This window comes from Mastomys coucha, unplaced genomic scaffold (assembly GCF_008632895.1).
Source record: "Mastomys coucha isolate ucsf_1 unplaced genomic scaffold, UCSF_Mcou_1 pScaffold11, whole genome shotgun sequence".
NCBI lineage: Eukaryota > Metazoa > Chordata > Mammalia > Rodentia > Muridae > Mastomys > Mastomys coucha.
In genome coordinates, this window is record NW_022196893.1 from 25,986,099 (window position 1) to 26,007,607 (window position 21,509).

Here is a 21,509-nt window from a genome sequence, read left to right on the forward strand (position 1 = left end):
ATGAAATTTCTATTTAACAGGTCATTATTCAAAATTTTAGAGATATAATATGTCTTTTCTATCTGTGGGTAGAAAAATCCATAGGGAATATTTTATATTCATTATATCAAAGAATGACTTGCTTAAAGATGGAGCTCATAGAAAAGGAACAAGGAATTTGTGAGAAATCTAATGAGCAGATTTTACCCATTTTGCAATGGAAAGGGACTTCCAGGAAGATTCTTATTACTCATTTTGAGGTGTCAGTTATTAAACATTGTTATGTATATATCACATGTCTTTCCTCAAGGCTTGGGAATCTTCACAGAATAGGGAACAGAAGATTGTAGGAGCACTGTGGTAGCCAACTTCCAGGAATCACTGTTTTCTAGATTCAATAGGGCAGTTACGTGTGTTAAACTAACACCAGTGTCAACACTATGCACAAGACCTGCACAGGCTTAATACAGGCAAAATCCCAACTTGAAGGAGTACAGTAGGTGGAGATGAAATCCCAGCCCAGTTGTGAGTCATAGCACTTGGTAGTTGCTGAGATAAGAGAATCAGTTTTTATTGAAGATGTGAACCCCAGGGAAGGCCTAACTTCAGGGCAAAACTAACCCCAGGGCAGACCTAATTTTAGGGCAGACCTAACCCCAGGGCAGGGCTAACCCCTGGGCAAAACTAACCCAAGGAAGACCTAACCCTAGGTCAAGCCCAACCCCAGGCCAGGGCAGGCCTGCCAGGGCAGGCCCTACTCCCAAAGTAGTTAGTCTACATAAATTGAGATCAATCTTTTAGTGGTTTTTAAAAATAAATAAATTAACAAAAAGAAACCTTGAAGACTAAATAGGTAGGGAGGAAAAGGTGGATTTGAGAAGGTGACTATTGAATATATTGTATAAAATAGATCATATGAAATGGGTATATATTCTGTGGCTTTATTCCATATCCATGTTTTTCTTGTTTCCCTTCTTCCCTCCCTCTCTCCTTTCTTTCCTTCCATTTTTTCCTTCCTTCCTTCCTTCCTTTGTTATTTTTTTCTTGTACTTATTTCTTTCTGATTCAATTTATTCAGAAGAGTCATGCCTTTTTTACATAGTTTCAGTTAATGTCCTGATGACTGCATAACAGAAGCCTGACTTCAGTGTAGATAATTTTCTTCTATATTAAATCTCAGCATGCACATTTCAAGACTTCTTTTAATGTTAATATTTTAAAAAGCTAATTTGATTATTTTATATAAAGTTTAATTTAGACAAATGCTTTCTGAATTCTAATTATAACTAGTCATATTTTAAGGATGTTATGAAGATTTGTGAGAAAGAACAGGGAATGGGACTTAATGGGAATGGTCCTGAGACAACAGGCCTTCCACACTCTCTCTGTGTTTATAGGGAAGAGGCTAGCTGTCTGTGCTCAAGTGGAAGAGCCAGTGGAATCCAAGGGCCACTCATCTTTCACCTGTGTATTCACATACACTTGGTCTGGGACCTCAGTTAAAAGTGCAAATGTAATGGAAACTATATACAGTGTTCTCTTCGGGACACTAATTACACTAACCAAGGTTATTAGTAATCATTTCATTCTTAGCATTTCTTTCACAATCCATGATGTTCTTCAGGAGACCTCTTGGAAGAGACACTACTTTTATTTATTTATTTATTTATTTATTTATTTATTTATTTAAGAAAATACCCAGTTGACATATTTTTCTCATCCTTTGGAGACTACACTTTGGGGTAGGTATTTCTAGGACATTAGTGACAAAGAGACAGACAGTCCTTGTGAGCATCAGCATCTTTGTGTGATAAGCATCTTATTCATTGCAGGACCGTTCTCTTCACCCTGACTTCCGTGGTGGTACTTGTCATCACAACTGACTGGATCAGCTGGGATAAACTGAACCGTGGATTTTTGCCCAGTGATGAGGTTTCCAGAGCCTTCCTTGCTTCCTTCATCTTGGTCTTTGACCTCCTTATTGTGATGCAGGTGAGTGTCCATGTTCCATATTCTCTCTGAAGTTGGACTCTGCTCTCTTCTCAATATAAGCATGAGCTCTGTGTGTCTAGAGAAGAACTTAAGTTTTCAGTTGTGATGATTGGGGCTATTCAGTCCCTCAGCAACTTTTCTGGGCAGAAAAGTCAACTGGAGTGTGTGTGTGTGTATGTGTGTACCTGTGTAAGAGAGAGGGAGGACGAGGGAAAGGGAGAGAGGAAGAGGGAGGGAGACAGAGAGGGAAAGAGGAAGAGAGAGAGACAGGGAGAGAGGGAAAGAGGAAGAGAGAGAGACAGGGAGAGAGGGAAAGAGGAAGGGAGAGAGACAGGGAGAGGGAGAGAGACAAGGGGGAGAATTCATTTTATGAACATTTTTAGGTGGGGCCTGGAAATAATGTATTGCTGTTGTTGTTGTTGTTGTTAGGCAAGGATGATGCAGAAAGCAAAACAAGACAAAAATAGAACACACCCCCCCCCCCCAAACTGTCATTTGGTGAGCAGAGAACTCAAAGATCAAAATGGCAGAAATCCAGCAACGTGGAGAAAAGCCGTTGTCAAAGCAACCCAGGGTTGCAGCCATTGAAATGGAGTGGTATGGAAGTACTTTTCTGGTTATGAAAATGATCACTTTCAGTAGTCACCAGAGATACTTCCATTCTACGCAAACAGTATTTTCACCCTGCTTAGCAATAGACATTTTTGTAAAACATCATGCTAGTGAGTGTTCCTGGTGATAGCCTCTGGAGTGAGCGTTTGCAGTGTAGGAGTGTTCTTTTGAACGAGACAGAAGGAGACATTTGCTATTTCTCGGTGCTTTATCTTGCTCATTAAATGTCTATCCATTTGCTAGACATTTTCCTATTGCTTTCATAAGGCAGTTTTGTTTCCCCTCCTGAGGCTCGATAAGTCATGAGCACAATGGCTGCCATTGCCAAAGGGGAAGGAAACTCCTTTGTGTTCTGAATTTATGTGAGATTTTGCAGGATAGCAGATTGGTTTTCTTGTTTCTAGAGGCGAAGAGGGGCCTTTATGAGAGCTATTGTGTTGCTGAAAAGCAGAACAATAGTGTTTTGTTTTGTTACATCTCCTGGGCTTTGGTTTCCATGTGGCACTTGCAGTGTATCACGGCTTCTAAGGGGCTGTATTTTAAAATACATTAGAGTTGAAACCTATCTGAAGACATAAGCTTGGAAACTTGTCTCTTCTAGAAACAGATATGCTTCCTTTTCATTTTCTGCAAGACACTAGCATGGTGGAGAGAGCCTTGGGCATGGGGTCAGGCATCATTGGTGGGCTCCATTCTGTATCACATTAGCTGTAGGACCTATTCTACAGAGCTCCAACTTGAGTTTTTAACAACTATGTAATATATCACATACTCCTGTAACAAGTCCATTTTATCTTATTCTGTTTCCTAATTAATATTCTCCCTAATGTTAAATTCTCACTCTGGTTAACTGGCCCACTGGTACTTCCCTGACCCCATTTTGGAGTCAAAGGTACAAGCATCCACATAGATAGTTAATTCCTTTGATTTGTTCAGATTCATGTGCGGGGGGCAGGGGGGCTTCTTCAAATGACATTGCAACCTTTCTCTTCTTCTTTGTTTATGCAAATGTTAAGTATTCCTCCAAGTAAGTTCACTAAAGCCAAGGACATCAAGTGGAAAAACTATATGAGAATTTATATAAATTATAGATTCATTCAAAAAGTGATCAATAAAGACAAACATGAAAGAAAGGCTAGCCAGGATTTATTCTTGCAGAGAGAGCAGGATTGCAACACAAAAGGCCTCCTAGACTTTGTTTTTGTTTTTGTTTTTAACACATAAAAATATACAATCAGTAAAATGCTGACATGTCCAGAGAAGCCAGACACTAGTTGACAAAATGAAACGTCTGTGCTGAGGAATAACTCAGTTTCAACCATGTTGGCTGCAAGTAATATAGAGCCTGCCAGTGCAGTTTCATCAGAGGGGGAAGGCATGTTCCCATTATAGGGGCACTGTGGGCATATAGGGTGACATTGTCACTTCAAAGAGGAGACCAAATCAATACAAAGCAGACCGAGTCTTTGGTCCCCACCCCTCATCTTTGCTTGCCTCCTAGAGCAAAGCAGCTTATTCCATTTTCAGTTTATAATGAGGTGAAGGGTCACGGCTAGCACCCCTGAGGGTAACCCCTGTCTAGTTCCTGCTCCATGCTGATTCTCTAGGGGCTCTCCAGTACCAATCCCCAAATGACAGGTCAGTGTGGGAGGCTGCAGGACCAGGGATAGAGATGCAGTTTAAAAGAAGAAGAAGAAGGAGAAGGAGAAGAAGAAGAAGAAGAAGAAGAAGAAGAAGAAGAAGAAGAAGAAGAAGAAGAAGAAGAAGAAGAGAAGAAGGAGGAGGAGGAGGAGGAGGAGGAGGAGAAGGAGAAGGAGAAGGAGAAGGAGAAGGGAGAAGGAGAAGAGAAGGAGAGAAGGAGAAGGAGGAGGAGGAGAAGGAGAAGGAGAAAAGGAGAAGGAGAAGAAGAAGAAGAAGAAGAAGAAGAAGAAGAAGAAGAAGAAGAAGAAGAAGAAGAAGAAGAAGAAGAAGAAGGAGGAACTGGGTCCTGAAAACTCAAATTATAGATATTTACTAAAAGGAAAAGGCCTTGAGATGAGTCTTTAGAAGTAGAGCTCTCGGATCCCTTTCTCTGTCCTCCAACCCTGTGTCACTTTGTGGGGTTGACAGACGAATCCTTCATCTTCTGTGTCCCTAACACTTCCTTCTCCTTTCTCTGCTCTTATCCCAATATGGAGTCTCCTCTAGACCATTGAAAAGAACCAATGGGACCTTCTTCATCCTCTTGCCTTCTACCATATGCTCTAGATTTCATATCTTTCAAGAAGAAAGGACTTGTGTTTCATATTCTACTTCTCAGCCACAAACACTGTCAGTAGCTCTTCCTGATCCCAGAATGAGGTTCCTAACCCATCCCTCATCCCTCAGGACCCTCCACTGTGTGGTGCTCACTGCGATTCCTCCTGTGTTTCCTGTGCTCCATCCCACCCCACTCTGAAGGTCTTCATTCCTCATCCCAGGATGCGGATTCCCAGGATATCAGAAGCCTCTTTCTCCTGGACAGACTCTGCGTTCGTTCCCTGCTCTACTGGGCATTGAGGATGATAGTCCTTACATTATCACTTTCCCCCTGGCCCTTCCAAAGCACCTTTCACCACACTGCAGACCAGCATGCTCCCCTTTCCTTGCTCCTGTGTTCCTTATACTCGCTACTGCAGTGCCTTTAGTGCACAGAAGTGGCTCATAATATGTGCTTGATGAGGATGGACAGATAGATGGTCTCATCAAAGTCTTGTACCAACTGTGGTCCTCACACAGAAGTTCTGGACCCAGCACATGTGGGAAGGGCGCTAACTCAGGAAATGGTCTCAGAATGCATGTGTGCTTCTAGCATTTGAAAACGCAGCATACAGATGTCCTAACAAGTTCATGGCCAAGCAAACTGTGAGCCAGTTTATGCCATGGACATGCTTCAAATGAAAGAAAAACGGAAAATTAGTAAAATCAGGAAAATGGGAAGAACAGTTTCTTTAAGAGCTCCAGACTTCTACGACATTTAAACAATTGAAAAGCAATTTATTCTAGGCTTTTCTAAAGGCAGGTGATTGCCACCTGCACTACAGAAAAATGGTGCCACATTTGAATTAAAAATTAAATACAGTAGCTTTTCTTCCTGGTGCCCTGAGTTAAAGCCAGGGCTACTGCCTGTTAAGCAAGGGTTCTGCCCCAAGCTCACTGCAGTCCTAGGAATGTGATACAATTTCTACAAAGGTTTCACTTTTAAGGAAATTAGTAAAACAAGAATGCATCTCTTGGACGAAATATAATTATTTTGTGTATATTTATGAAATAGGATTTTCCACATTCATCATTAAAACTACTTGTTTCACATTCTTTGTGGTTTTGGTAAAGTAATCAGAAATAAGACAAAAGCAGATTCCAGGAAATGATGCATGACTCGTAAGATCAATATATTATAGGACATGAGTAAAGTTTGAAGAGAATATCCGTCTTAAGAAACTTTACCCACAATCCCTTTACTGTCTCTGGTGACATCATTCAATCTCTATGCTTTCCCTCATTCCACTGCTCTCGAGTGTTTGGTTTGCAGTGTGCACTGAACATTCTTTCTGATCAGCTGATAAAAGGTAGATAGGAGACAAAAGGAGTTGAAACAGATTTCGGAATAGACAAGTAAAAAATGTCAGAAGAACTCCCTAAAGAAAGATGAATGTAGACAGGAGTATACAGAGGAGCTATTCAATGAACCAATGAGGGCAGAGGGTGGTCAGACTAAATAGGGAACCAATCAAGGACCTCAACCTCAAGGGCAGCAGTATTGCCACCCAATAAGATCTACTCTGTTCAGGTAGGACAGGAAACACAATAATTCCTGGTATGCACCTGGGGAAAGAAGACAGAGGAAATGGGATTTAAAGATCCCAAGGGTAGAGTCTACAGAGCCCATGGGTTGCACAGCATGGTTTACCGTTTAATGGAAGTATGAGTAGAAGACTGGTTAACTTTAGGGAGGATCGCCATTATTTAGAACTCTTGGAGTGGAAAGGGCTCAGCAGTGCTCTTTTCACTTTGGAAATTCTTCCCTGCTCCTCTTCCAGATATTTCTGTATCTAACATAAAGGCTGATTAGAGAAGAAACTCATCTACATCAAATAAGGGATAATGTGTGTATGTGTGTATGTTTGTGTGTGTGTCTGTATGTGTGTGTGTATCTGTGTGTTTATATCTGTGTGTGTCTGTGTATGTATGTCTGTGTGTGTGCCTGTGTGCATGTTTGCCTGTGTACATGTGTGTGCATCTATGTATGTGTCTGGTCAGTTTGTTTGTCTGTGTATGTGTGTGTTTATCTGTGTGTGTGTGTGTGTGTGTGTGAAAGAGAGAGAGAGAGAGAGAGAGAGAGAGAGAGAGAGAGAGAGAGAGAGAGAGAAGTAGCAGTAGTAGACGAGAAAATGAAGGGAGGGGATATGAGGAAGGAAGCAGGAAGAAGAACAGAAAAATAAGTATGAAGAACCAAAAAGAAGGCCCATGAGCAGAATTCTCCAATGTCCATGGGGAGCAGTCAAGGGCAGGGTGGGTAATGGCAGAGACCATCAGGCCTGACGGCGTATGTCCATTCATCAGTTTTGATCTGTACTCACCACTCATAGATGCTTTATAATTGCTAAGAGAGACTATTATAAAGACTACTAAATTGTCTGTCTAACTAGACTGATGTAATCTAATGGCAGCTGCTTTACAAGTACACAGGAAGCAGAGGAAGCAATGGGAGGGTATCTGCGAATGTATAGATAGGTGCACTTATACAGCTTAGACGCTAGTGAAACCCCAAGCTAGCATTGCTTAGTTAACTGTTAGCTGTCATCTGGGTAGTAGAAAAAGATGATGAAGAGTCTGGGCACTGAAATCTGGCTCCCATGATTGCAGGTCCTGGTCTGCCTTTTCACAGCTGTGTGATTTTGAGACTGGGTACCTCCTGAAGTTGAGCTAATCCTGGTTGGTTATGGCTCCGTATTCCAGGGAATTCTCCTTCAATATTGGTGCTCAGAAGGATTATCTGTACATTGAGGAAATGTTCAGACATCCCAAAATAGTACAAGTATGCATCACACTGAAGTTACATCACTGATAGGACTGACAAAATATGTGAAGAAATTGTATATCATCCTGAGGGTTAGGATGAGTCAATTCGAGTTCTAAGAAGTGTGTGTTTGAAACCAATGAGTTTTCTAAGAAAGTTTTCCTTAAATGTTGAGAATGCTTTAGGAATGAGCCATACTAAAAGAAGGAAGTCTAGAGACTAGGCTTGTAGCTCAGCATGTGAAGGCCCCTAGGTTTCATGCCCAGCACCATACACAAACTATAAGATCCCATCTCTGTAAGAAAAGTGGGGGAGGTAGGTTTACACGGTGGTATGTCTTCTTTTATTTCTGACATATTAAGGGTCTCACTAACATAGTAGCAGTAGAAACACACAGAAAACACTTACTCATGAGAAATAAACACAACAGGGTCCCTTTAAGGAGAAGCTGAGAGGGTTCCTCAGGATGACTTTGATAGCATTACTAGTTGTGATGGTTCCCTAATCATTTGGTGAGCTCCTCAAAGCGAGAGTCACATCTGTCTCATTTCTGTGTGATCCTTCTTGTGCAAGATCCCAGTTATATCACAGATACTTGAAAATGTTTGTTAAACTTAATAATCTACTTTAAAATTTCAAGCAATAGATCAGAATGCTGGTAGAACACTTGACCAAAGTCAAAAGATGGGATGCAATACGTGGCTTGTGGAAGTATGACTGGTGGGTAGAGAGGGGAAGGGAGGTGTTGGTGAAAGAATAGGGTGTGTCAGTTAGACAGGAGCAGCAGGCTTTGGGGGCCTGTTACTCAGTGCAGTAGCCATAGTTACAAGTATATGATGTATTCTGCAACTGCTGACAAGAGTAGATTTGGATGATTCTCACCATAAAAGAACAATACACATGTGAGGTGAGTGCATAGTGAGCTTGATTTAAATAATTACACAATTTATATGTATATCATGTCTAATAAATACTGTATGTATAATTATTATGATAAAATAAAATGGTATTTCAACAGAGACAAAGGAAGAACTAGAAGTTGATGATAGAAACCTACCTATATTCACATACAAAGGCACACATACAGCACCCACTACACACATGTATATATGTGTGTGTGTGTGTGTGTGTGTGTGTGTGTGTGTGTATAAATCTATTTGTAGCTTAGATCTACGTGTACTAAGGTAATGAGAAGCCATGCAGAGGAGAGACTATTTAAAAAAAAGAAAGTTCAAAGGGTAAGAATTGGTAAATCCTCATGTGGTTGACACATCTTTTTAATGTTCCTCTTTGAAATTTATTTATATGCTTGTCTATTATCTTTGTAACAAGTATTTCCTAAAATATCTCTTCAGAAAGGAAATTGTTTAACCAGTGGCTTTATTTTTACACAGTTCATCTTTATTAATTCATTGCTTTATGTCATAACTATTTTGCTGAATGGAAGAATCAATAACAGAGTGAAAATACCATTATTTCACAAGAGCCAAATTGTGTGTGATATTTCAAGAGGTAAACTGTTTGTAAACAGTGCACACATGAACAAATGATAATGTTATCATAGGTCATTCATAGTGAAGTATTATCTTACAGTGATTAGATATCAAAATAAAATATGAATAATTTACACAGTTATGCATTTTAAAAGATCCTTTGGTCAGAAAGCACTTGACTATAAAAATAACATTACCTCAGAAACAATTCCTAATCCACTAAAAATTATGAAAATTACATTCTACAAGTATTTCTTTATGTAACTGATTTGAAATGTGTGTTTTCTGTTTCATGTGTGGTTCTGAGAAGGAGATTGATGGTTAAAAACGCACATTGTGGATTTTGTTAAGACTTTATTTTAAAATTTGTAGTGATCTAACTTTACCAGGACATTCCTCTAAGCTTACTGTGTGCAAAGTGGACTCATTTCATAACAGGCAAGGGCAGCAAGCATAAATCTATTTTAATGGAATAGCCATGATGCTTTGATAAATTGAATTATATTTCAGAACAAATATTTCCAACTGCTTTTGCTTTATGGGAAATTTGAAAAGAACAATGTAAGCGTCTGACCAGCTGACTTAATGTGCTGTATGGGTTTAAGAGTGTTTTCTATAACTTCATGTGTGGGAATCCTATTCTGAATAGATCTAGTGATTGGTCTCCAAGCATTAGAACTCCAGGCAGTAAGTTATATCTGCACAGTATGAAGGGGTCTGCCCCAGTGGGAAGTGTATAAGCCTTGTCTTGACAGAGGTCGTCGTGTAGTTGGCATCTAGCAGGAGTTTGTAGGAGAACTAGAGGGCTCATCATTATGAGGTGCCTTGGCTACAGTCAAATGGGAACCTCAGCTGAGAAAATACCTCTGTCACATTGTATGTTGGCAAGTCTATGTGCCATTTCTTTGATTGCTAAGTGAGAGCAGAACTCTGGGGTCAGTGCTACTCCAGGACAGGTTGCATTGGTGGGTTAAGAAGGCGGCTGAAGCAAACTGGTAAGCATGGCTTTGAGTTCCTGTGTGGCTTCCTGCAGTGATTGACTGTCACCTGGGATGTGTGTGTGTAAAACAAACCCTTTCTTCCCCATGTTGCTTTTGGACACTGCTTTATTACAGCAATAGCTAGCATACAAAGACAGGGCTGCAGGGGTGTGTGAGTGTGTTAGGATTGTATCATGAGTACTGCAGTAATAAGCACACTTAGTTGACAGTGAAATTAATAATCTGTTTGATATATAATATTTGGGTAGTTTTTAAATGGCCAGGAAGTTCTGTGAGGGATTATTGGGAACAGGGAAAATCATTCAAGGGTTGGGGGGGAAGAATGTAACTTGGATGAATTTAAGATTTGATTCAGAAAATGGGAAATAAAGACATTCAATTTTATCTTAACTTAAAGCCAAAAGTTTCAAGTTTCTTAACTTGGTGTTTTCTTAAAGAGAACAAAATCATGACTTAGAAACTGGAAACACATGGATTCTACCCAATAGCAAATGAACAATGGTTCTACCACCGCTACTTGGAAGAACCTAGTTATAGATGCTATCAGATCTGTGTTAGTCTGAAAGATGTGTTAATTTCTGCACTTGGCATCAGCCTGGTCATTACCCTGAGAGGGTAATTCAGCTCTAACCCCAATCCTCTCTACTATGTGGCATAGTGCGGTGTGTCTGGTAGCTCCGGCTTCTCATGTACCACTACTACATGATATTAAATGTGCCCTATTGACTCACATATTCTATCATGCATCTTCAGGGGCAAGTTCCTGCCTCATACTGCACTTGAGATCAGAACTGTACATGGGAGGCTAGAGTTAAACCCTAACAACCGATACTCATCTCATATATTATCTCCCAGTTTGGATGGTCCAGTTCTCTGTTGCCACTTTCATTAGATGGCGCAAGGGATCTAGGATCTTTCTATGAGCTCTTAAACTAATTTTAAAGATATACTGATAAAGTCAAAGAATGGATTACAAAACACATTTTGTAAGCCAGAAGTAGTCATGGAAGCAGTCTAACATCCTCTGAAATTCAGGACCTTTATTTTAAACTCATGCCTTCAATTTTTAGAGAGATCTATTTTTAGGCAGAAGTTTAGAAAGTAGAGGGAGCATTTAAGATTGATTCCTCACATCCTGATTTTTACAACTGTAGCAGCCTACGGAGGGTCTGTAATTCAATAGATAACAGGGTCAGTAGATCCTGATGAGGACCTGGTTCTTGCAGGTCATTTCCAAATCTGGTCCCATTTCCTCAGGAGCTAGTCATGAGGAGAATGCCAGGGGAGTGATGCCTGGCTACGGGCTCAGGGCATCTAGTATATCTAAATATAGGCCCAACACCAGGACTCCATTGTGATAACCATTCTTAGTGTAGGTGACAATCTTAGTTTCTGGGCAGTGGAGCAGTGCCAGGGAACACATTGAAGCTGAGAAGAGAGGAGAGGAAGTGGACAGCAGAGTAGAAAGGTAATGAAGGCTGGCATGTGTGTGTGCTGACTGTGAGCCAATACCACCCTGGAGGCTTAGACGAACTATATTTAAGCACGTCAAAACCTTAGTTATAAATGGCTGTCATTATTTATAATTTTGCTAGCAAGAATATTTCATGTCATACAGATGGAGTCTGGAATGAGCAAAATGGTTATTACAAAAACATCCTTCTTGGGCTCCAAAATACATACATTTTAGGAAGCCTGTACTGTTAGGAATATCAGATTGAACCATGCACACAACAGAGCACCTGATGGGTGACAGGTGTTATGGGGACATTCTGACATCAGACTCCAGAAGTCTATATTTCTTAGTGACTAGGGTAGTTGGTTAAATCACTTCATTTTTTTTAGGAATTTATTTTCTCAAGTATAGGATTCCAAATTTTTCCCAACACCTATTTCATATTTTTTGTGATAGTTAATGTATAGAAAGAGCTCAAAATTATACAATATTGAGGTCAGCTTGGTCTATGTAGCAAGCTCCAGGACATCCAAGGCTATGTGTGTGCTAAGAGCCTATCTCAAAAGCCTAAAATGAAATTATACAACATTAATGGAATAAAACTAATTTTATTCCTCAGTCAGCTTTTGTGTTAAAATGGCCACTTCCTACTTCCCTAAGGTAAGCTATCACGCCGTTTTGGATGATGAGGTCACAGTCCACAGCTGTAACCTGCAAGCTGAGCACTGTACTAGTGGGGGTTTTCTCTCCCCCATGCTCCTAGAAGCACCAGGCCTTGCACAAAGCTGCGGTTTCTAGTTAGCATACCTTGAAAGCTTCTTATTCAGTAGTGCATAGTGTGTCTGAAATGGAATGATTTCCACCCTCATAGACCCTCCTCACTGTCATAGCCACACAAGGCAGGACTTCCTGGTTGCTGCTTAAAGCTGCTGGCTCTTAGCTCCTCCATCAGCATCTAGTGGCATCAGCGTCATTGGGGAGTGGGGTGGAATTGTTCTAGAAGAATAACTTCTTACTGGGCCTCTCTATGATGCCTCTGAGCTCACTATTCTCAGGTAACACTTTTATAAATGAGTGTTGCACTCACACTGAGTCACAGAGGTATGTACTGCGGGAGCTTCAGAAATGCTCTAACTGCACATGGCATTCAAAATTCATTGCATGTGGTGAATTAAGCACACGGTAACTTTTAAAAGCTTTCACATTTATTCTGTATATGTCTATATCACTCTTGATATATATGTCTCTCTGTGTCTATGTATCTTTGTGTGTCGACAGAGGAAGAGAGAAACTGAAGAAATAAAACAAAATATGTATATACATTTCCTCTAATTTTGATGAAAGTGAATTTTAATAAATATTCCCTTCACATGGTATTTATTACTGTGGTGCTTGGCATATATTTAAGCTGTTCGATTTCAATAGCTTAGTACATTTATTTTTTAAGTTAAATAAGATGTAAAGTATGAGAACATCTTAAAACAAGGTATCATGGCACAGTCCCTCAATATACAAATGCATATGCTAATGGAACAGTAGAAAGGCGTCTTCTCCTGGCCCTTCTAGAGAGGGCTGGTGCTCAGGAGACAATTTGTGTAGTAGGCAGAGTGACAGATGTGGTTGTAAAGGCATCTCAAGGATGTATAGATGATTCCTGTGTACAGAGTAGAGCACTAGCCCAGGAGACTGGGTACTGTGGGAAGTAGAAAGCAAATGAGAAGCTGGAAGCCACCTCAGCTATCAGATCTTGAGTAAGAGATTCTCAGAAACGTTTTACTTCATCCCATGCAGTACTAAATCTTACCAAATTAACATGTATGTGTGTATGTGTGTGTGTGTGTATGCATGCACATGTGTGTCTGTGTATGTGCATTATCTTAGGTTTCTATTGCCATGATAACATGACCAAAAGCAACTTGGAAAAGAAAAGGCTTTATCTGATCTTAACAACTCTTGGGTCACACTCCATCCTTGAGGGAAATCAGAGCAGGAACCTGGAGGCAGTAACTGAAGCACAGACCTTGGAGGAAAACTGCCTATTGGCTTGCTCTTCATAGCTTGCTCCACCTGCTTTCTTAGACAACTCAGGGCCACCTCCCCAGAGATAGCATTGACCAGGTCATGGGGTAGAGTGAGCCCTCCTATATCAACCATTAATCAAGACAGTATCTCACAGACTTGCATACAGTTCAATCTCATAAAGACATTTTCTCAGTTAAGATTTTCCCTTCCCAAAAGCAAAACAAAACAAAAAAAGGAGATATCCCCTTTCCAAATATGACTGTTTGTGTCACCTTGGCAAAAGCTCAGCAGCACATGAATGTAATGGGGACACACATTAGCATTCTCTCATTGCTCTGCATGGGGAGAACATGTCTACAGGGGAGTCCCCGTCATCCACCTCTCAGCTGCCACTCACTAGCGCTGAGCTAATAACCTTACAACTAGCCAAAACTACACACTCACATCCATTTTTGAGTGATCACATTTTATGCTCCTACTAGGTTCCTCCTGGATTGTTCTACCTTACATTCTTGTAATCGAGGCCTCAGTTCACATTATCAGCAGCCCCCAGTCACCTTCATATGGTTTTCTTGTGTATAATATGTGTATCTGCATGTGCATGTATGTAGGCATGTGTAGGCATGCCAGTAGTGATGTCAGGTGTCTTTGTCAATCATTATCCACCTTAAGTTTTGAGACAGATTCTCTCATTAAAATCATATGTCACTGATGAGATTAAACTAGCTGGCCAGCAAGCCCTAGGAATTCTTTCTCTATTTCTCCATTGCTGGGTTTGCCCTTGCATGCCATGATGCCCAGCTTTATATATTGTGGATAGTAGGGCTCAAACGTGGGTGTTCATGCTTGTATGACAAGTACTCAGCTTTTGGCCCAATATTCTGTGTGTGTGTGTGTGTGTGTGTGTGTGTGTGTGTATACATGGATGTGTGTTTCCCTATTTCTCTAAAGTAATTGTATTAATATAAAAATCTGATCCTCAAAATTCTTTCAATATAATGAAAACTTCTATGATGGTGAGAGCAAGCGTATCCCAAATGAATTAAACTTCCAAAGGTCCCAACACTGTGATTCAGTCGTAATCCGTAATGCTTCATTAATTCACAGAGTAACACTCATCTGTTTTCAATGGAAAATCAACACACATTAGCAATCACATTAGTTTGTGTTATATATCCTGATATGGGCTCAGAGTTTTAAGATTAGTGGTAAAAGCATCTTTAAATATATTCACAACATCCTCTGTAATAAAAATTTTAAATTGTGGTTTATTTGGTAAGGAGAGAAAAGTTTTATAGGCCTTAATAATGAAAAAAGGAGACCACGAAACAGGGAATCTCATAAAATTCTAGTTTTTAAGGAGGAAAATCTCTATCTATAGTGTCCTGGGTGAAGAGAGGGAAAGAGTGAGGTATGACATGGTCATAATTGGGAGGAATAAAATGGCTTAGTGACTCATGTCAGAGGAGCACTACGGAGAAGCTAGCATTCCAGAGCCTGTTCTCCTGGTACCTGGTGCTGCTCTGAGCTGGCTCAGAGATGCTCAGCCACTCGGTAGTAAGGAGATGCTTTCTGTTTGACCTCTAGAATCCACCACACAACACTCCATGTATTTTCTGAGATTGTCTCCATGAAGCAAATATTTAAATGAAGAATGGACCATGTTTGAAAAATTGTTAATTTTCAAAATCTGTAGTGTTTTGGTATCCTTCACTGTTCATGCTTGAAGCCTGAATGCTTCCTCTACATCTCTTTATCTGTAAGTCCAGTTTAAAAGCTTTGTTTTAAGGAAAATTTCCTTGTGTATACATGCATTGAAACTTGCTCAAGCACTTCAAAAAGAGTGAATTGTCAGTACTGGATCTGAGAGTGAAAGACATGTAAATATGTTTCAAGCTTCTTTGAGACATGTCTTACAACTTCTGTAAAAGAATGTACAAACATAATTAAGACGCAGCATAAGCTTATTTGACAAGTTAATACTCATGGATAGTTTAATATCAACCCCCTCAAGGTTGTAAGAGTATATTCCTCAACCTATAGTGACTGAATATTCCTGGTGTGGTGGGTACTATAATGCCTGCCTCTTACCTCAGTTTACAAAATATCTACATCCTCACTGCAGATATCCACAGATATGTTAAGTAGTAATGCAGATAGAATCCAGTTGCCATGGTATTAGAGTTGGATTTGGCTGAATATAAAGCTGGGAGATAATCCAAATGTAAGGCTTTGGATTATCCTGAGGGGTCAGTCTTATCACAAAGTCATTAAGGGAGTAACCAGAAGGCAGAGAAGAACCAGACACAGGCTGTGTGAGAGGACTTGGCCTTGGGGGTACAGGGAGTGTTACCCCAATGATCGTGTCTAAAGCACACACTGAACCCAGGCCACTAAGATTGTAACACCTAGCATGCTAAGAATTGTGGGTTTTCACAAGCATATATTTAGCCATTTTGTGAGTATATATTAGTTATACAAACCTAAAAATGAGTTTCCTTTTGGCATTTTTTGTGTATATGTATAATGTACTTTGATTACATCCACCATGTAACCTTTCTTGCTCATTCTTGTTCATTTTTGCTCACCATCTTCCCAATTTTTCTCTGCTTTTACATCTCGTTCCCCCTTCTTTTTAAATATTTATTCTTCTCTCATACATTATATTCAGACTGTAGTTTCTCCCTTCCCCACTCCTCCAAGCACCTCCCACTTCCCCTTTCCCCCAGATCCACTCCTCCATTTTCATTCAGAAAAGAGCAGTCTTTTGAGAATTTCTTAAAATGCATTGTGGTCACATTCATCGCCCCCTTCTCCCAGAGCTACTTCTTCTTCCTTACCCATGCATCTTTCTGTCTGGTTTTTGTCTTGTTTTGTTTGTTTTTTTCCCACTGGATCCAGTTAGTACAGCTCATTTACTGTTGAATACATGGCCTTCCATGAGAACATGCCCCAGAAGCCTCACCTTTGAGGAAAACTGAATCTCCATCTCTCAGGACTACTGACCTTACCTCAAGCCTGAGTCAGTTGCCAAGTTTCCCAGTCAGGGCAGGATCCATGGCAGACAGACTCTCTCTCCCATGATCCTTTCTCACAGACAACTATTATGACCTGTTCAACACCAATCACTAAAAACCCCAGAGTTGCATTTATGTGTGTTAACATATGTCTCTGTGTATTTCATACTTATCAGCTACAGTCTACTGGGACAACAAGACCAGCACATATCCTCCTCTAAGGTACTCAACATCTCAAAAGAAAAAAAAAATTAATGGAAATTTAATAGAAAAATTTAATGCACAGTTGAAAATTGAAGGGGAGATTGTAGCCATACAATCCACATCATTGAAATGTGAGTGAACTTACAGTATGTTCAGACATAAAACTATCTGCAGCAACCCAGTCTTCAGGGAGATAAATAAGAGAAAAGAATTAAAGCTGTTTGGATTGTATAAAGGAGAAACTAGACTGTGCTCTGAATCCAAATGCAGAATTTCCACCAAGATGATTAAGTAGAAGACATCCATGCTTCCATTGAAAATGTGATTGGTGTTAAACAGTATGTTAACTGAGAGACGCATTCATTTTCACTTGCTGAAGAATGCTTACAGTGCTCAATAAAGCGCCTACACCTTTTTGCATGACAAAAAGGAATATGCATAGTTAATCACTATGCACCGGGATAATGAACAGGTTAGCATTTTAGCATCTGTTATATTTATATTTCATTGTGGCCATTAATAGGTAATTTTCCATTGTGCTGTGTAGAAGACAACTCTTTTTTTTTTCCTTATTGTTACACAGCGATTTTAAATAAGCCTTGCAGTTTTTCTTGCAGCAAATCACTTAAGGATATTGCCCAACAAGTCCAGTCTTTGAGATAACCATGCCTTTTGCAGCTGCCATTTCCATTTGGTAAGAATGTCATGACTGCCAACATCAGAGGCCCTGGTGTTTTAATTCCATTTCCCCACACTTTCAGAGCTAGCTAGTAAGATGTCATGGAATTCCCATTAAGGAAAATGCATCCAGCCACTTTTTCCACAGCAAGCTAAACAGCCAGCCTAGGCCTGGACTTCTGTGACAGATTACAAATGTGTTTTCCTCTGTGGAACAGTGAGACAGTTAAGTGATGTCTAAGCAGAAGACATGTCATCTAAATGCAGTTCTACTACTATCTCTACTTGATCAAACCCTTAGCTGTTTCTCAAGGTGATTAATAACCCTCTTATTCTTTCACTACAGAACACCACAAGAGTTTATATTAATTGTATTATTAGTTACAGATGAGTTCCTTTGGAAGGTCCAGAGCAGTGTCTAACCCACCAGACGGTGAACTCCTTGAAGGATGAGCCACTGTATGTTGTACAGTTTTCCAATCATTTAGCCACTGTGATATAGTATGAGTATCACAGATCTGCATCAGCTCAAATTGAGTTGAATCCGCTTCATTAAAAACGCTCAAGAATTTCAACATGACAAGCATCCTTAACCCTATTTAAATTTTGAAGCTTTATGGAAAGGAGGCATTGCATTTTGCTAGTAACTATGTGACTCCAGGAGAAAGCTCTTTTTTTTTTTTTTTAACAGACCTTCTATAGTACTACATTCTAGTTAGATAAAGCAAATGTTAATATTCATGTTATAATTTACATTAAAAGGAGATCGGTAGTTAAAATTTTTAGGTTTGTGTGTATATGTGTGTGTTGTTTACTATTTCAACTCTAGAAATTTCTGAAACTTTTGGAGGCTTCTGTAGCAGAAGGCATCATTACTAGGTAAGTAATAGACGATTAGCAAGCTTGTACAGTAAGATAATGCCAGCAAAAGATTGATAATATAAGTCAAAGCTTCGTGTTCCCTCAAGATATCTCCTCAGTGGCTCTTGAGACAGGCATGAGGCACATAAGGAGTTTATAGACCACTGATGCCTGAAGCATAAATACATCTTGGTTAAACACAAATTAAAGTTCTCAGAGCCCTTGCTTCCAGAGGTGTCACAGAGCCAACCGAGGGGCAAAGGGAGACCATAAGAGGCACAAGGATCTCTCAATCAGAAAACCTTCTGTTGCAGATGCCAGTAAATTTACTATGTCTCAGGACCCTATGTGGAAATAATTTTGAACATCACAATGTAAAAGCAGAAAGGAAAAATCTTAAGCATTCTGAAGACTGAAACTGTACCTGGATTTTATGCTTAGTAAGGTTAGGCATGAACACTTCGTAAGGTCCCACAACAGACATGAGCTGTAAGTAAAAAAAAAAAAAAATTAGTAAAATATATATACCACAGCATATGAATAGAAACATTTATTGTGTTTTTATTTATGTGTATGCATACATGCACACACCTACACACACGCAGGTACCATAGCATGCATGTAGAGTTCAGAGGATAGTTTGAGGGGATCATCTCCTTTAATCATGTGGTTCCTGGGGACTGAACACAGGTCATTAAGTTTGGTAGCATCTGTCCTAGTTCAGGATATCTCTGACTCATTTACAATAGTACTATTGCTGGCAGACTTGCTCTAAATCCTGCTCTTAATCTCTGTAAAAAAGTCATAAACCAGTTAAATTCTCAAGCAATGGTGAGAATGGTCCTGGTAATTTTGGATGTAAGATCACCTTTCAGATATGGATCATAAAATAAGACTAAACAACACAGAACACACACACACACCAACACACACACACACACACACACACACATACACACATAGACACACATACACACACACACACACATACACACAAACACACATACACACACACAAACACACACACACACACGAACACACACACACACACACACACACACACTGCTTAGGTAGCATTTCCAGAGAAGATGTAATTCTATATTCATGTGTGTGTGTATGTGTGTGTATAATTTTTGAGCTAAACTTGAGTTTTGGAATTATCTGTGACTTTAAAGTATTTTAATTGCAAAATATGTTCATTGCAAAATATGCTACTTCCAGATATTTTGATGATATCTTAACTTTTAATCACTTTGAATATTTTATCACTATTTGATAAGAAGTAAAAAATTAAATTATTAATATTTCAAAAACGATAAGCAATGGTGTTGTCAAAACTGCCCAGGTAATTCACACATCTCCGACTGATCCAAGGATACATGGTTTTGACATCAGACCAGACAAAAGTCTTGGTCAGGTTTTCCTAAGGGTTGCTTTAAAATGAATGGAATAGTGCTCATTTACTTGATGGAGGAAAATTAAATGTCAACAATAGTCCATTATTATGTTTACCAACATAAAATGTGGTAGATAAAATGGCCCTGCCTCTTGGGATCAGAAAGCCGGTATAAATAGACAAAAATCAATGAATTCTACTGCCTGCTCTGGTGATCTCCTCTGTGGAGAGGTGCGAGGAACTCTGGGGCCATTGAACTGCTCTGGTCTAGTCTGGCGAATGGTCAGCTTTAACTAAGTCACCAACTGATAGATGCTCTGTGGGCTTGAGTTTCAAACAATGTAATCAGTCACATAGCCACAACCATACAACATTCTGTGAAAAGGACTCAAGGAGCTGAAGGGTTTGCAGCCCCTTAGGAGAAACAACAATATGACTAGTACCCTCAGAGATCCCAGAGACTCAACCACCAACCAAAGAGTACATATGGGGCAACTAATGGCTCCAGCAGCATATGTATAGTAGAGGATGGCCAAGTTGGTCATCAGTGGAAGGAGAGGCCCTTGGCCCTGTGAAGGTTCTATGCCCCAGTGTAGGGGAATGCCAGGGCCAGTAAGCCAGAAGAGTGTGGGGATAAGCAGGGGGAGGGGGAGGCAACAGGGGTTTGTTTTATTTTTATTTTTATTTTATTATTATTTTTTCTTTTTTTGGAGGGGAACCTGAGAAAAGAGATATTGTAAATAAGGAAAACATCTAATAAAAATCATATTGCATAGAATGGCCTTTCACCATAAGGAGAGTATAATCCAGAGAGCATAAAACACATCACCACATCACAGTGGGCGTCATCAAATGAGATACACTCTAGTGGGTTTTCAGAGGCTGCAGGTGCCCCCATGGACAATTCACATTTTAAAGGCAGGAAGAAAATTCACTAAACAGGAGAGGAAGTGGGCCTAGGTACATATTGAGAGGCACTTGGAGTGGTAGGGTAATGATCTTGGAGAGAGCATGAGACTCCACAGGGGCTGACACTGAGATGAGCAGTGGGTATGGAGCATGGAGGACCTAAAGGAAGATTGCTTTAGTCCAGTGGGCCCGGAAATACAGAGCTACCTTGAAGGTAGCCATAACATTATATGCTCATTATAGAAGCTCTAGATGTCCATCAGTTTTAAATGATCTAACACTCTGGGCAAAATCATTGCCAAATAATGCTTTATATTTAGACATTGTTCTAAGTTACCCTTATTGTCTTTATTTTATTGATTTATCTCCATGGCTCAAGCAGGGAAGGCAGGATCACCTGTGTTTCACATGTTGGGGTGTTCGGTGGCATATTCAGGGCCACCCAGCTAAAGAGCAGCAGATTCTGGATTAAAGAAAGATTCTGAAGTTTAAATCATTAGTTAATCAACACAATTAAGATGGATACAATGTTGTTGGCAGTGTTTCCTATTTCCATGCATATGGACTAAATACTTTATCATACAGCTTTGGCAAAGGTGAGTAGAGATTTGTGTTGAAGGAATTTTGCTTTGAGTTAAATTTAAATTTAAATTTAAATTTTGAGTTAAAAATATGTGTGTGTTTGCAAGCCTACACAACAGCTTTGAGAATAATCAGGTGAATGACACTATAGTGTTCAAGTTTCATAATATCCTAACAGCAATATGTGTAAATTAACTTATATACAATGAATCTTTTTTTCCATAAAACTAATGCTTTGCAGTATTTAAGGAGAAATATGTTCAGTCTAA

At 39.7% G+C, this 21,509-nt stretch overlaps 1 protein-coding gene across 1 annotated transcript in view; it reads left to right on the forward strand.

Annotated features, from left to right (window-relative positions):
• Tmem117 (transmembrane protein 117) overlaps positions 1 to 21,509 on the forward strand; it is a 471,810-nt gene that overhangs the window by 395,315 nt on the left and 54,986 nt on the right. Inside the window, exon 6 of the mRNA XM_031353693.1 lies at positions 1,812 to 1,971. Coding sequence (XP_031209553.1) covers positions 1,812 to 1,971 — 160 coding nt within the window. The remainder of the gene's footprint in view (positions 1 to 1,811; positions 1,972 to 21,509) is intronic.